The sequence below is a fragment of the Myotis daubentonii genome, chromosome 1, assembly GCF_963259705.1.
Source record: "Myotis daubentonii chromosome 1, mMyoDau2.1, whole genome shotgun sequence".
In the NCBI taxonomy this organism is placed as follows: Eukaryota; Metazoa; Chordata; class Mammalia; order Chiroptera; family Vespertilionidae; genus Myotis; species Myotis daubentonii.
In genome coordinates, this window is record NC_081840.1 from 1547434 (window position 1) to 1560397 (window position 12964).

At 53.1% G+C, this 12964-nt stretch overlaps 1 protein-coding gene across 6 annotated transcripts in view; it reads right to left on the reverse strand.

Annotated features, from left to right (window-relative positions):
* RCOR1 (REST corepressor 1) overlaps positions 1 to 12964 on the reverse strand; it is a 100437-nt gene that overhangs the window by 8070 nt on the left and 79403 nt on the right. For all 6 annotated transcript variants that reach the window (XR_009451459.1, XR_009451454.1, XM_059685864.1 and 3 more), the window contains 6 exons: positions 11496 to 11548; positions 9915 to 10076; positions 9147 to 9265; positions 6599 to 6677; positions 2478 to 2672; positions 13 to 90 (listed from right to left, as the gene is read on the reverse strand). Coding sequence is in view for 4 of the 6 variants with exons in the window: in XM_059685864.1 (XP_059541847.1) it covers positions 13 to 90; positions 2478 to 2672; positions 6599 to 6677; positions 9147 to 9265; positions 9915 to 10076; positions 11496 to 11548 (686 nt within the window). In the remaining 2 variants the exon portion in view is untranslated. The remainder of the gene's footprint in view (positions 1 to 12; positions 91 to 2477; positions 2673 to 6598; positions 6678 to 9146; positions 9266 to 9914; positions 10077 to 11495; positions 11549 to 12964) is intronic.

Here is a 12964-nt window from a genome sequence, read left to right on the forward strand (position 1 = left end):
TGACAGTCCTACCTCAGGAAGTCGGTACAGCTCAATTCCACCGTCAAGTTTTTCTTTGAGAGCACTGTTGGTCTGTTTAATGTTCTGAATCTAAGAGAGAAAAAACTATTATCCTATGTAATAAAAGCCTAATATGCAAATTGACCAAACGTCAGAATGACGGTTCACTATGACACACACTGACCACCAGGGGGCAGGCACTCAACACAGGAGCTGCCCCCAGGCCAGCCAAGGCGGGTGCCAGCAGGGGCCCCCCTGATCGCCCTGCTGGTCACCCCACAGATCAGCCCTGATCACCGGCCAGGCCTAGGGACCCTACCTGTGCACAAATTTCGTGCACTGGGCCTCTAGTTTTAAAATAAAAAACTCTGAAGTAGGGTGTGGCGGGCTAGTCCACAGGCAGCGGGCACAGTGGGGCTCCGCTCTGCTCAGCGGGCTCTGGGCTCTGCACCCGCAGGAGAAAGTGGCAGGACAGTGATCTGACATCAGGTAAGGGTCCAAGGCACGAGTCAGTGACACTAAAGAGAACCTGGACGGTGCTGGTGGCTCCATGGCTTGTGGGAGAAAGAGAAATGGTCACTGGTGCGGAGAAGGCAGTGCTAATAAACAGTTCTGAGGGTTCTCTCTCCCTCTCCCTTCCTCTCTCTGAAATCAATTAAAACACCTTTTAAAAAATATTTCCTTAATTGTTTACGCTGCTGTTGGTCAGGTTTTCTGTCATTTCCAGGTGAATGGTTCCCTGACATACAACCAAACACGGGCCCCCAGATCACCTGCCACTGAGGCTGTGGGCGGCTGACACCTGTCTCCGCCTCAGCAAGTCAGACTCGAAGCCTGCTCTCTTCAACCATGTGAACGAGGAGCCACCTTTAAGTTAAAAAGCCCTGCTCGTCGCCCTGCTCTCCTCTTGTCTACCCCGCCACAGCACCAGCAGCGCTGCGGAAGGGGGGTGCAGCCACAGGGGGCAGGGAGTCCCGCAGAGGAAGGGCAGACGCACCCGGGAGCCCACAGCCTGATCGGGGCAAGCACTTCCCATGCAAGCAGAGCTCCCAATGCCCCGAGCTGTGGCCCTTGGCTGGCGCCCCGGAAGGTGGGTGGCCCTCGGCTGGCGCCCCGGAAGGTGGGGCGGCCCTAAGCTGGTGCCCCGGAAGGTGGGCAGCGTGGACTGACCTCCTCTCTGAAAAGAGGCCTGGGAGGCTGAGTGGTTCTCCTGAGATTAGAGTGCAGCTGCGTCAGCCGCATGCCAGGAGCCATGCCTCAGCCCGGGGCCTGCTGTCCTGGGCTCGCTCCCTATTGCACCACAAGGCAGATGGGCCTCGGACCCCACTCTTCTCACCCCCGAAAGTGAGAGCCGACCTCCTATTAGACCTTCAAACAAGTCAAAGCAGCAAAAACTAAAGTAAACCCTCAGCCGACATCTGCCTTGATCTTGAATTCCGGACAGAGAGAGAGGAGGGGCGGGAGGGAGGGCAGAAAGGGGAAGCGCAAAAAGGGCAACACTAGGCTACGCAGGTGAAGTTCAGCTGCGACGGCCCAGGCAAAATTAGATTCAGACAAAAACACGCTACTTCTCATGCCAGCATCCATGGTGAAAAGGGTTACATTTTTTTTCTTTTTATTGATTTGTGAGAGGCAGTGGTGATCGGGGGAACCTTGCACTGCAGCCCACATCTCGCTGCTTTCTGTGCATACCCCCTACCCCAGCAATTCCACAAGGACACATGCACAGTGCAAGGGTCACACAGAAGAATGTTCACATCAGGATTATTTGTAATAGCCCCAAATGGGGAACCCAGACATTTACCCAGCAGAGAGAAAGAATGAGAACCACGGCTCTACACTACATGGATGCTCTCACGTTACATGAAAACCAGACATGCAAGAAACCACATCATGTCATCTATAGATATAAAAGCCTAATATGCAAATTGTCCCCTTGGGAGTTCGACTGCTCCCTATGACGTGCGCTGACCACCAGAGTGCAGTGTCGAAAGAAGGAAGGCCCGACTGGCAGCCGGAGGCCCCAATCGGCCCTGACTGCCGGCCATGCCCAGGGACCCTCCCCGTGCACGACTTTTGTGCACCAGGCCTCTAGTTTTTCTATAAAATCCAAAAGTGCATGGCAATCATTGGTGGTGTTGAAGTCAGAATTGTGGCCACGTGCTGGAGAAGGCGGGGTGAGCAAGAGGCACGAGGGGAGCAGGCGCTGCTGTGCTTGGGGTGACAGTCATCGGAGGGGACGCGAGTGGGGCTTCAGAGGCAACGGCCATTTCTTGGCCCAGAGAGAGGTTCGCTGGATGTCAGTGAGCACACACACACACAAGCATTTATGTGCACACACTTGACATCGACTTCAAAGTGAATTCAAGAAAAGGCAGTGAGCCAGTGCCCTTTGGAGGTGTGTGGGAGGAGAGCATCCGTGCGTGTGAACAGTGACCCCCCTAAGGCCTCATCAGCTCCCCAGTTCGGGCGGGTACCTGGCGCTTGATGGAGACCAGCTCCATGTCCAGCTGGCGCAGCACCGTGGTGGCCGCGGTGGCGTTCGCAGACACGGCCTCCACGTCTTCTTGGGAGAGGAACATCCCTTTCGGAGGTTTCCTCTTGGCTCTGTTCTTGGCTTGGGTGCTATGCTTTTCTTTCTTGATCTGAGGGACTGTCTCAGCAGGGGGCACCTGCACAATACACAGATTTGGATGAATGTGACACCAAAAACCTTAAAGTGCCAAATGGACAGTAAACGCGTATTTCCTCACCACGGCTCCACACAGTCCATGACAAGCACCAGGCTGCATCGTCCCCGCACCTCCCGCCCTAACAGGGTGGCAGGCAGAGACTTTGGCTGCTGGGCTCTGCCTGGGTGCCTGGCAGAGGACCCGCTCCCTGCCCACAGCTGCACCCTCACTCTCACTCGGAGGCTCTGACAGCAGCGCCTCAGCTCCCTGCAGTGACGGGGGGCACCTGCGCGCTGCGCTGCCCACAGAGGGTAGGAGCTGCTTGTCCGCACAGGCCCCACCGTACACAGGGAGGGAGGGAGGGAGGGAGGGAGGGAGGGAGGGAGGGAGGTTGGTTGGTTCAGCATATGTATAAAGATCCATTTAAATTCTTTAAATCTTTATACAAGTTTAAAAATATACAAACTTCAATATGAAACTGACTTTTTACACATTTTTTGAGGGAATGACATTTAACTTTTAGAGCAATTGTGCCCTAAAAATCTCCTTCAAAAAATATAAGCTGTCATTGAAATGCACGGCTGCTGCTAATTTTTTAAGTGCTTTCTCTCTGAATCCAAAACCTGCAGAAATGAAGTGCAGTGGAACCTTGGCCAGGAAAGGCAACGTCTCCCTGTTAACCCTTTTAAGAGCAAGAAGTGTATGTCTTTGCTGATAAACTGAGAATATCTTCACATTGTGAGACCAAGCTGAAGGCCATGCAGACTGGCAGTGGCAGTGAGTCCCGCAGCACGAGCAGAGGCCCGCGGCCCCGCAGTGAGTCCCGCAGTGAGTCCCGCATCGCGAGCAGAGGCCCGTGGCCCCGCAGTGAGTCCTGCAGCGCGAGCAGAGGCCCGAGGCCCCGCAGTGAGTCCCGCAGCGCGAGCAGAGGCCCGTGGCCCCGCAGTGAGTCCCGCATCGCGAGCAGAGGCCCGCGGCCCCGCAGTGAGTCCCGCAGCGCGAGCAGAGGCCCGCGGCCCCGCAGTGAGTCCCGCAGTGAGTCCCGCAGTGAGTCCCGCAGTGAGTCCCGCAGCGCGAGCAGAGGCCCGCGGCCCCACAGTGAGTCCCGCAGCGCGAGCAGAGGCCCGCGGCCCCGCAGTGAGTCCCGCAGCGCGAGCAGAGGCCCGTGGCCCCGCAGTGAGTCCCGCATCGCGAGCAGAGGCCCGCGGCCCCGCAGTGAGTCCCGCAGCGCGAGCAGAGGCCCGCGGCCCCGCAGTGAGTCCCGCAGTGAGTCCCGCAGTGAGTCCCGCAGCGCGAGCAGAGGCCCGCGGCCCCACAGTGAGTCCCGCAGCGCGAGCAGAGGCCCGCGGCCCCGCAGTGAGTCCCGCAGCGCGAGCAGAGGCCCGTGATGCTGCCACAGTGCTATGCTGTTCAGCAAAGACCTCCGATGGGCAGCGTGTCTGTTTTAATAACACTTAGGCATGTAAACGATGATTTAAACATTTTTCTTTTTGACTTAGAAACTGAGCTATATAAATAAGAATTACAGAATTTAATATAAAATCAACCTTTTCTCTTCATTTAAAATGTTCCATTGAAGAACCTAATAGAGCGACAAAACAAAGCTCACTATGCATTCCCAGTCCGACTTGATTCCTCAGACAGTCCTAACCGAAGTGACCCTAAAGCAACCTTGTTATCTGGACGCATATAAATTGCTGGCAGAGTGCCATTGGGAAAGAATGACTAGTTCCCCATTTGGTGATATAACCAGACCGAAGAAGCCTTAAAAACACATCTAGAACACTTTGACCCAACTGTCAACATCCAGAAATTAACTGTAATGGGAAAAATTAAGTGCACTAATACTCAGTTATGAAATCAGCATTGTGTATGGCAGCAAAAAGCAGGGGCAGAACGGTAAAATCCCACGAGGATTAATTTCCTCCATTATGGACGCGCTGTATGATGGACTAACACACAGTTGTGAGGGGAAGCACAGGACTGGCTGGATGTCTGTGAGGAGGAGCCTCCGAAAGGTCGGGGCCTCTGGGGGGACTTGGCCGAAGGCGGCAACCCCTGCCCTGACTCCTCCGCAAGTCCGATCCCCTGGGGTGTTTTGCTAGAATCTCTGTTTAGTCTTTGAAGACCCGGCCTTGTAGAAGCATGAGCTTTCTCAATCAGCCTGCCCTGCTGATTGTATCTAGAGGTTAATTTTAGTTCAAGCTGTTGTGACAATAAAAGCCAAGGCGGCAGAAGAACAGGGCTACTTGGCGGCAATAGCCAAGCACTGCCTTAGCCTCTCTTTCACAGAAACGTGTGTTAGAGTCATCATTCATCTGTCGCTCAGGGTCTGCCGGTCAGCCCCGGCACAGTTGTGTATACAAATGTATTTGATATAAACAGAGTAAATTTGAAAGGTTATAAAATTTATATATAGATAAAGATCCCATTTATATATTTTAAAATAAATATTTACGCAGAACTAAGTATATAGGCATATACTTAAAAACATTTCAAAAATTTTTGTATTGATTTCAGAGAGGAAGGGAGAGGGAGAGAGAGAGAGAAACATCAATGATGAGAGAGAATCATTGATTGGCTGCCTCCTACACACCCCCTACTGGGACCAGGCCTACAACCTGGGCCTGTGCCCTTGACTGGACTTGGACCCAGGACACTTCAGTCCACAGGCCGATGCTCTATCCACTGAGCCAAACCGGCTAGGGCTACTTAAAAACATTTTTTAAAAATTTTATTTGAGAGTGAGAGAAAAGGAGAGGGAAGGAAGGAGGGAGGGAGGGAGGGAGGAAGGGAGGGGGGGGGGGAGAGATGGATTTATTGTTCCACTTATTTATACATGCATTGGTTGATTTCTGTATGTGCTCCAAGCAGGGATAAAATCTGCAACCTTGGTGGACAGGGACAACACGCTAACCAACTGAGCCACCCAGCGCCCTCACACTCCTTACAGAGGAACGTGTGAGTGGCGACTATGGTGTAAGTGGTTTCATTTTCTCCTTTTGGTTAGCTGTATTTCGTACTTTGTCCATAAGGAGCACATGGTACTGGTGTCATGTCAAAGGTTACGCCTGTCTAGACCCTTCTACTTTCCTGCCTGAAGCAGCGTTCTCAGACCTCAGAGCCTGTGAGACAGAGAACCTTCGAGTTTAAGAAACTGCAGGCTCTGCCTTCAGAACAACCCTTGTGATTGCCAGTGAAGGTCCTGCCCACAGTGGGGCCAGCACCGCAGCCTGAGGACCCCGTGGCCGGCCTGCTGCAGGCAGTGCTGGATTGTGGGGTTCCCCCAGAGCCGCGGAGCTGGGGTTTCCTCGGAGGGCCCACAGTGCTTTAGTCAATGTTATGAATGGACAAAACAATGCCAGACTGCGACCCCCATTTCAAAAGGCTAACTTCCCAACACTCCCCTATTCTCAGTGGACAGGTTACAAAAGTCGCCCACAATTGTGGGGTTTTGTGAGGCAGGCCCCTGAATCCAAGCACTAAAAACCTCCGGCATATGCCTTTCACGATGTGAGCGATTACACTTCGCCGTGGGAGGCCCAGCTCATGACCTGCGCTGTTGCTTCTGAGGAAGGAGAGGAGCGTGCGGAGAGGGCGTGACAGCGCGGGGAAGCCACGGGCCGAGGGGAGCCGCGCCCTGGCCTGGCCTCGGGAGCACCCCTCTCGGAAAGGTGGCAGCGAGGACTCCGCCAGACACACTGTCACTCGTCACTGCCATCTTTCCTCCAAGACTTCCTTGGCTCATGCTTCCTGGCGAGCACAAGGCTAAGTTCGCTAAGGCCCGGTTATTACTGCTCAAAATGCATAGCAGGACGAAGACGCCCTGTGCCACAGAGCAGTTACTGCCTTCGTAGAGTAAGAGGGGGAAGGAATGTCTGCTTACGGACGAGCAGGAACATCTATTTGCCTAACGGGGGAAATACCTCCTTTTTGCTCTCCTTGTTCTGATCAATCTCAAGGTCAATGGAATTGTTTCCATTTGCTTCTTCCAGTTCATCCTCACTGAAAGACAAGAAAAAGTGACTGAAAGGTTACTCGGTATTAATTACTTAATATACAAATACATTGATATGATATGAAATTAGAATGTTTTCAGACTCTGAGATAAAAACATTTTTACAATTCAAATAAAATACCAATCCCACAATTCCTTTAGTCTAAATGATTAAAATCAACGATTAAAATGGATTTCTAACTCCCAAACTGGCCTACAACCCTGTTGCTTTATATAAAGTATTTTTTCTCAACTGAAAATATGAAATTTAAGACATCGACTTTATTTCCCCATAATTATCTGGTGGAGAACTGGGACCTGACCGTTAGACACAACCAAGAATGTTCACGAATGCAGTGCCTCTGCACAGGGACCGCCTGCCGCCCGCGGCCCCGGGTGAGCACAGGGTGGGCTACGGGCGGGAGCAGCTGGGACTCAGAGTCAGTCCATCCCACCGAGGCCCTGGCCGCTGTGCTGCGGCAAGTGCTCTGGCTACGCCTTCCCTGCAGCCGCTTTGTAAAGAGGACGAGCTCGCCCGGAAGGCCACTAGGAAACGAGAAGACAAGGCCCAGCAGCCTGCCCACTAAGGCCAAGATGGCGCGGCCAGAGAGCTCGGGTTTCCAACAGCCACATCCCACTTGCATCCAGAGACCACGCCCCCTTTACCCCACTCCCCCCTCTATCCCCACCCTCCATGGCCCAAGGTGGCACAAGTTCTGGCTGAGGAAAGAGTGTGAAGGAAAGAAAGAGCCTGGGCTGAGGGTGCTCTGCCCCGTCCCCGCCCTGGCACCACAGCAGGTCCCAGCAGAGACAAGCCGGGCCCCTGCCCTGGCGGGCGCCTCCTGCCTGCATCCTGGGGAGTGACGTGCCCGCCGGAGGTCGGAGCAACATACCACCTGGGGCGTCATTTCACACTCAGCACAAGTCCCAGCCTGTTTTGGTATTTAATGCTGTTTTCAGTGGGTAGACTGCATCTGTCTGCAGTAATAAACCGACCTTACACTCAGTGCACGAGACCTGACATATCACGGAAATAATGATGTCCACGCAAAGTTGCTGCCACACTGAAGACACTCGGTAGGGAGGCTGGACACCTTTCTCTGCCACGAGGAGTGCTGAGCAGACACTGACATGTCCCCTGTCCGTGCTGGAGACCAAGCCACAGCAGGCGCCTTGAGGTCAGCGCGGGCGATGCTCAGCGTCGCGCATGTCACCCGGGGGCCGCGGGGGGGGGGGGGGGGGGGGGGGCGAGCTCTCCCGGAGAGCTCAGCTCTCAACTCGTTCCCACGTGTTGTTCTCTCTCATTTGAAATCATAATACTCTTCTGAGATGGGGCCAAATTACCACTAGTTTACAAAAATAATATATTACGCAAAATATGGAAAACGTAATTTTAAAAAGCCGCCTAATATTACCACCGGCCTCACCCAAAGACCACTGTGCTGTGTGCTGGCGCCTGGCCCTGAAGCGCCTTCCTTTGCAGCTGAGGGGCCGGGGCCGGGGCCTTCCAGCCGAACGTGGTGCCTACGCCCGCGTGGCCACTCCCCCTGCACTGTGCCTACAGGGGCCGAGGACCTGAGGACAAGACGCATCCTTTCACTAAACCCGCTTTGAAACTCGCGTTCACTAGGAAACCATGAAATGCTTCTCTCTCACTCACGCGTGCAGAACAGTCAAAAGGGAAGAAGCACTGGCATCTAGCACACTGAGCATGCCAAATGCATCTGTGCAAGCACGGCAGGTAAAGCTCCACCCAGAGCCCCGGCCGGTGTGGCTCCGTGGAGAGAGTGTGGGGTGAAGGGTCCCGGGTTCGATTCCGGTCAAGGGCACGTACCTTGGTTGCAGGCTCCTCCCAGGCCTGGGCCCTGGTCAGGGCGCCTGCAGGAGGCAACCAACATCGATGTTTCTCTCAGCCCCTCTCCCTTTCACTCTCTCTAAAAATCAATGGACAAATATCCTCGGGTGAGGAGTAACAAAAAAAGTTGATTTAAAAACTACGCCCAGGAAAGAACAGATCCCCGCTATTAAAGAAGACGCCCTGGCGCAGGCCCAGTGGCTCGGGTGGTTGGAGCGTCGTCATCCTGATACACCAAGATTGTGGGTTCGATCCCTGGCCAGAGCACATACAAGAGTCCACCAATGAATGTATAAATAAGTGCAACAACCAACTGGTATTCCCCACCCCCTCTCTTTCTAAAATCAACTTTTTAAAAAAAAAAAAAAAAAAGCCGCCCTTAAGGGGCATGAAAGAATGTGTGGGGAAGCTTCCTGGCAGGAGAGTGGCGAGAAAAGTGCTGCAGGAAATGCCACGGTGCGTGAGCACAGCGTCAGCAGCGAGGGAAGCATGTTGTGAGTCTGGTTCCAGCAGGAAGGCCCTGGGGGAACGCAGCCACGACTCGCCTGTGTGTCCACCAGCTCACAGCGTTCTAGCGACTCCGAAGGTCCCCAGGGGGGGACAGCACCCAGGCGCCACTGACCTTTCCTCCCGCTCTCGCTTCTGCTTGCGAGCGTGGCGATCCATCACGCTGGTCTTAGTCCTCGTCTTCTTCCACGAGTAGTAAAATTTCACCAGACTCGCTATCGACTTGTCAGGAAGCTAAATGTAAGAAAGAGCTGACTTAGATTTAAAACTAACCTTTCAGAATCAAACGTGCTTAGACCCACTTATAGGGTCACGCTCACGTCCTCAGAAATGTCATAAGTCACAGCCCCTCCACAACAAGGAGAATCATGAAAGGTTCTTCATACATTTTCAAATGACTAAGTGTGACTGTAAGCGAAACAGCAGTTTAAGATGAATCTGTTTCCACACACCTCAAGTTTCTAACATAACTTTTGGGGAACTTTAAAAAAGCTCATTTGAGCCCTAATGCAACGAAGTAGGAGCCCACCCAGCAGCACTCTAGAGTGAGAGAGATAAGCAGCCCTTCCCTGGGAGGCAGACTCCATGGCGCCATCTCCTCAGTAACCGCAAGAGCCTTCCCTAGCCTTCCCTAACCTTCCCTAGACTTCCCTAACCTTCTCTAACCTTCCTGGCTCGAACAAGGGGTGTGTCACGGCCCTCAGGCTGGGAAGTGCCAGGAAGTGCTCCCTACAGTAATCTGCAGCCTCGTACCCGCCCCCCCTCCCAGGGGGAGCCTAAAGGGAGCTTTCCTGGAATGAGGCCTTCTGCCTCAGTGCTAGATACCCCTGCCCCGGGATGCGCTTGGGTGGTGGTGGGTGGCCCTCGGGTCTCATCTACTTACCATCTGTTGGATTCTATGGAAAGTTTTCCCGTGGAAACTAAAGGCTTGCTCAAACAAGACTTTGTCTTCCACAGTCCACTCGTCGGGGAAGGGGGTAAAGTTGGGCAAATCAGCCAAGGATTTCTCAATGTTATGCTTGTGCCAAAAGAGCATCCCAAGAGCCTAGAAAAATAGCAACAGTGAGATTTTAGACCAAAGATGTGATCATCACGTTAAAATGGAGACGAGGCTGGCAAGAGTGCACACCTTCCCTCCCAGACAATGAACAGCCGCGCGGAGCCGCTCCTGCTGTCACTAACTCTTTACCCCACGAGAGCAGGCCCACCCCCCGCGCTGCTCAGGTTGGACTCGGAGGCCCTGCCTCGCCACAGAGCCAGGAAGCGGCTCTGGCACCTGTGCACCTGGTCACACCTGGGCCCTGCACCTGGAAGGCGAGGCTGCCTCCCCAGAGCACGCCCTGCTGTTACTCCTCTGCCCAAGCGCAAGCACAGCCCGCTGGTGGCTCAGTCGGCTGCAGCGCCGTCCTGGCACCACAAGGTTACAGGTTCGATTCTAGGACACAGACCCAGGTTGCGGGCTGGAGTACATGCGGGAGGCACCCATCAATGTTTTTCTCTCTCCCTCTCTCTTTCCCTTCCTCTCTCTCTCAAATCAACAAAAACATATCCTCAGTTAAGGATTGGGGGAAAATAACCCCGGCAAATAGGAATACATGAGGAACGGGAGAGGGAGCTCGGGACTTCCCCCAAGGAGTGTCCTGCATCACAACTCGGAAGCGAAGACCATCATGCTTTTGAAGATCAGAATCCTTGAAAACCATACAAGGATATTTTGCAATCGATCACCCAATCATGTTTACACTCTCTAAACAGAATAAAAAATGGATGAGCTTTCTGGGCAACTCATGCAGTTCATGAACAGGGTTAGAACAGGAGAAGCACACATTTCTTGCTTTGAAAGATTCTGGAACTACCTTATTATAGTTGCCTTTTTAACAGTTCTACCAGGATAGAATAATTACAAATAAGGCCAAGGCTGTAAACAAGAGTGCAATTCTAATTGGAGTCACTGGTATCTTCAGTCACTAGGGTAAGTGGAAAATGCTAGCACCGTACAGGCTATAAAATCTAGATTGATGCCAGGAAAGCACTAACCCAGCTTAGCGTGCTCACTTTTAAAGCAGTGATTAGAAACTTTTAAAACAGCCTTTGAACAATTTTTAAATGAAAGCCTTAGCCAAATTTTACACCTGAAAGTGACTCAAAACAATTAACATTAAAACACGATGGGTTTAAGTGTGGCAGCCTGAATCAGGAAACACCATCAACAGCCACAAAATGACAGCTCACATGGTCACGTAAGAAAGCACGTGCCCAGCGTCCTGCACCGCGGCCTCCTCTGCCCTGCGGCCCCGCGGGACCGACCGTCCACCGCCACCCACCTCGGGGCTCCTCGCACGCCGGCTCCCGGGCGGTGCGGGGGGCCAGAGCCCCTCTGCTGAGGGGACACGGCCGCTCCCCCCACACACCTACTGGCTCGCTCCAAAGCCCATTTCTAACAACAAAAGAAACACGTCGTTACCTGCTCCATGTTGTAGCCGTGCTTCTCCTTGGCGATGGCGATGTACTCGTCCACTGAAAAACAAAACAGGCGTGAACAGGGCCGCGGGCTCCGGCTGCACGCCCAGGACAGGCCGCGCGGGGCCTACAGGCAGAAGCCCCGCAGGACTCGCTGAAATATACTCAATATTAAAGCCCTTATCTCTGGCTGGCAAAATTATGACTCTCTTTTCTAAACTTGGTTCTACTTATTTTCCATAAACAAGTATTTCTTTAGTGCCTGAAAAATAATTATTTATAAATAAAAAAACATTAAATTGGGGTTTGTTTTTAGTAGCCAAGGCTACAGAACAAGCAACCTATCTATCGCTATAGTTTAAAAAACCTAAGAGATGAGTGATGTGAACCAGTGTCTGGTATTTGCTTTCAGGCACTAAGAAAACTGACCCAAAGGTGAACCTGCTTCCACCTTATATTTTCTAGTCTTTTCTTCAGAAAAATCAGGCACTACTCGTCGATAGCACTTCCTTATATTATCCATGTGTGACTTCTCTACGTAAATTACAAAAATAACACAAGCTCAAAAACACCACTAAGCAGAACTGTATGCAACAGCGACATCCCCACGGCCCCTGACCCCTGTCCCGAGGCTCACTCGGTCCCCACGGCCGCTGACCCCCATCCTAGAAGGTCAGTTAGTTTCCCGAGAGGACAACTCGAGGCTGAGTGCCAGGCTCCAAGAGCTGCGCTCGCCCAACTGCAGTGAGCACGCGGCCTGGCACTGCGCAGTCAGGCCACAGCCCTGGCTCCCGCTGCGGCAGAAATGAAATCAGTTTTGAAAAAATAATTCAGACTTTTTTAGTGTGCACTCTAACGCCAGAGAAAATGTTTCTCCACTGGCAGAGGGAAAAGGCCAGCGTAACTCAAGCCGTAACTACGCACGGTGCAGCTCGCTGCTACGGAGCACCCACTTCCTTCCTTCACAGCCAAGTCCGCACAGACGGGCTGCCACTGCGCTCGCAGCAGGAAAACTCCAGGCACCGGAGACTCAGTGAACTAAACCAGCGGCCGCCAACCTTTCGGACCTCACGGCCCACCAGTGGCCCACGCCCACCGGTTGGCGCCGCTGAACAAAATGACCTGAGTGCAGCCTTGGTGAGCACGCAGCAGGGATGGCACTTTTCTGCCTACATCCAGCTCTGTGAGCCACAACTGCCACACCACTGACTCCCGGGGCCCAGCGTTCCCCGGGGCCTCACCTCTAAGGGAAGGAGAGAACCCTACCACCTCAACACCTCAGGCGCAGTCACAGTCATGGCGGGCAGGAGTGGAAGTTACCTTGTGAAAGAATTCTATCTGACACCCTCTGGCAAAACACACTTGGTGCATTCTCTTCATTGTCCCCAGCTTCCAAGAAAGATTAGCAAACAGCTGCTGAGTGGGTGCTGGGAGCTGTGGCATGCAGGGTGTGGGGGCTCCTTTCCCAGCAGG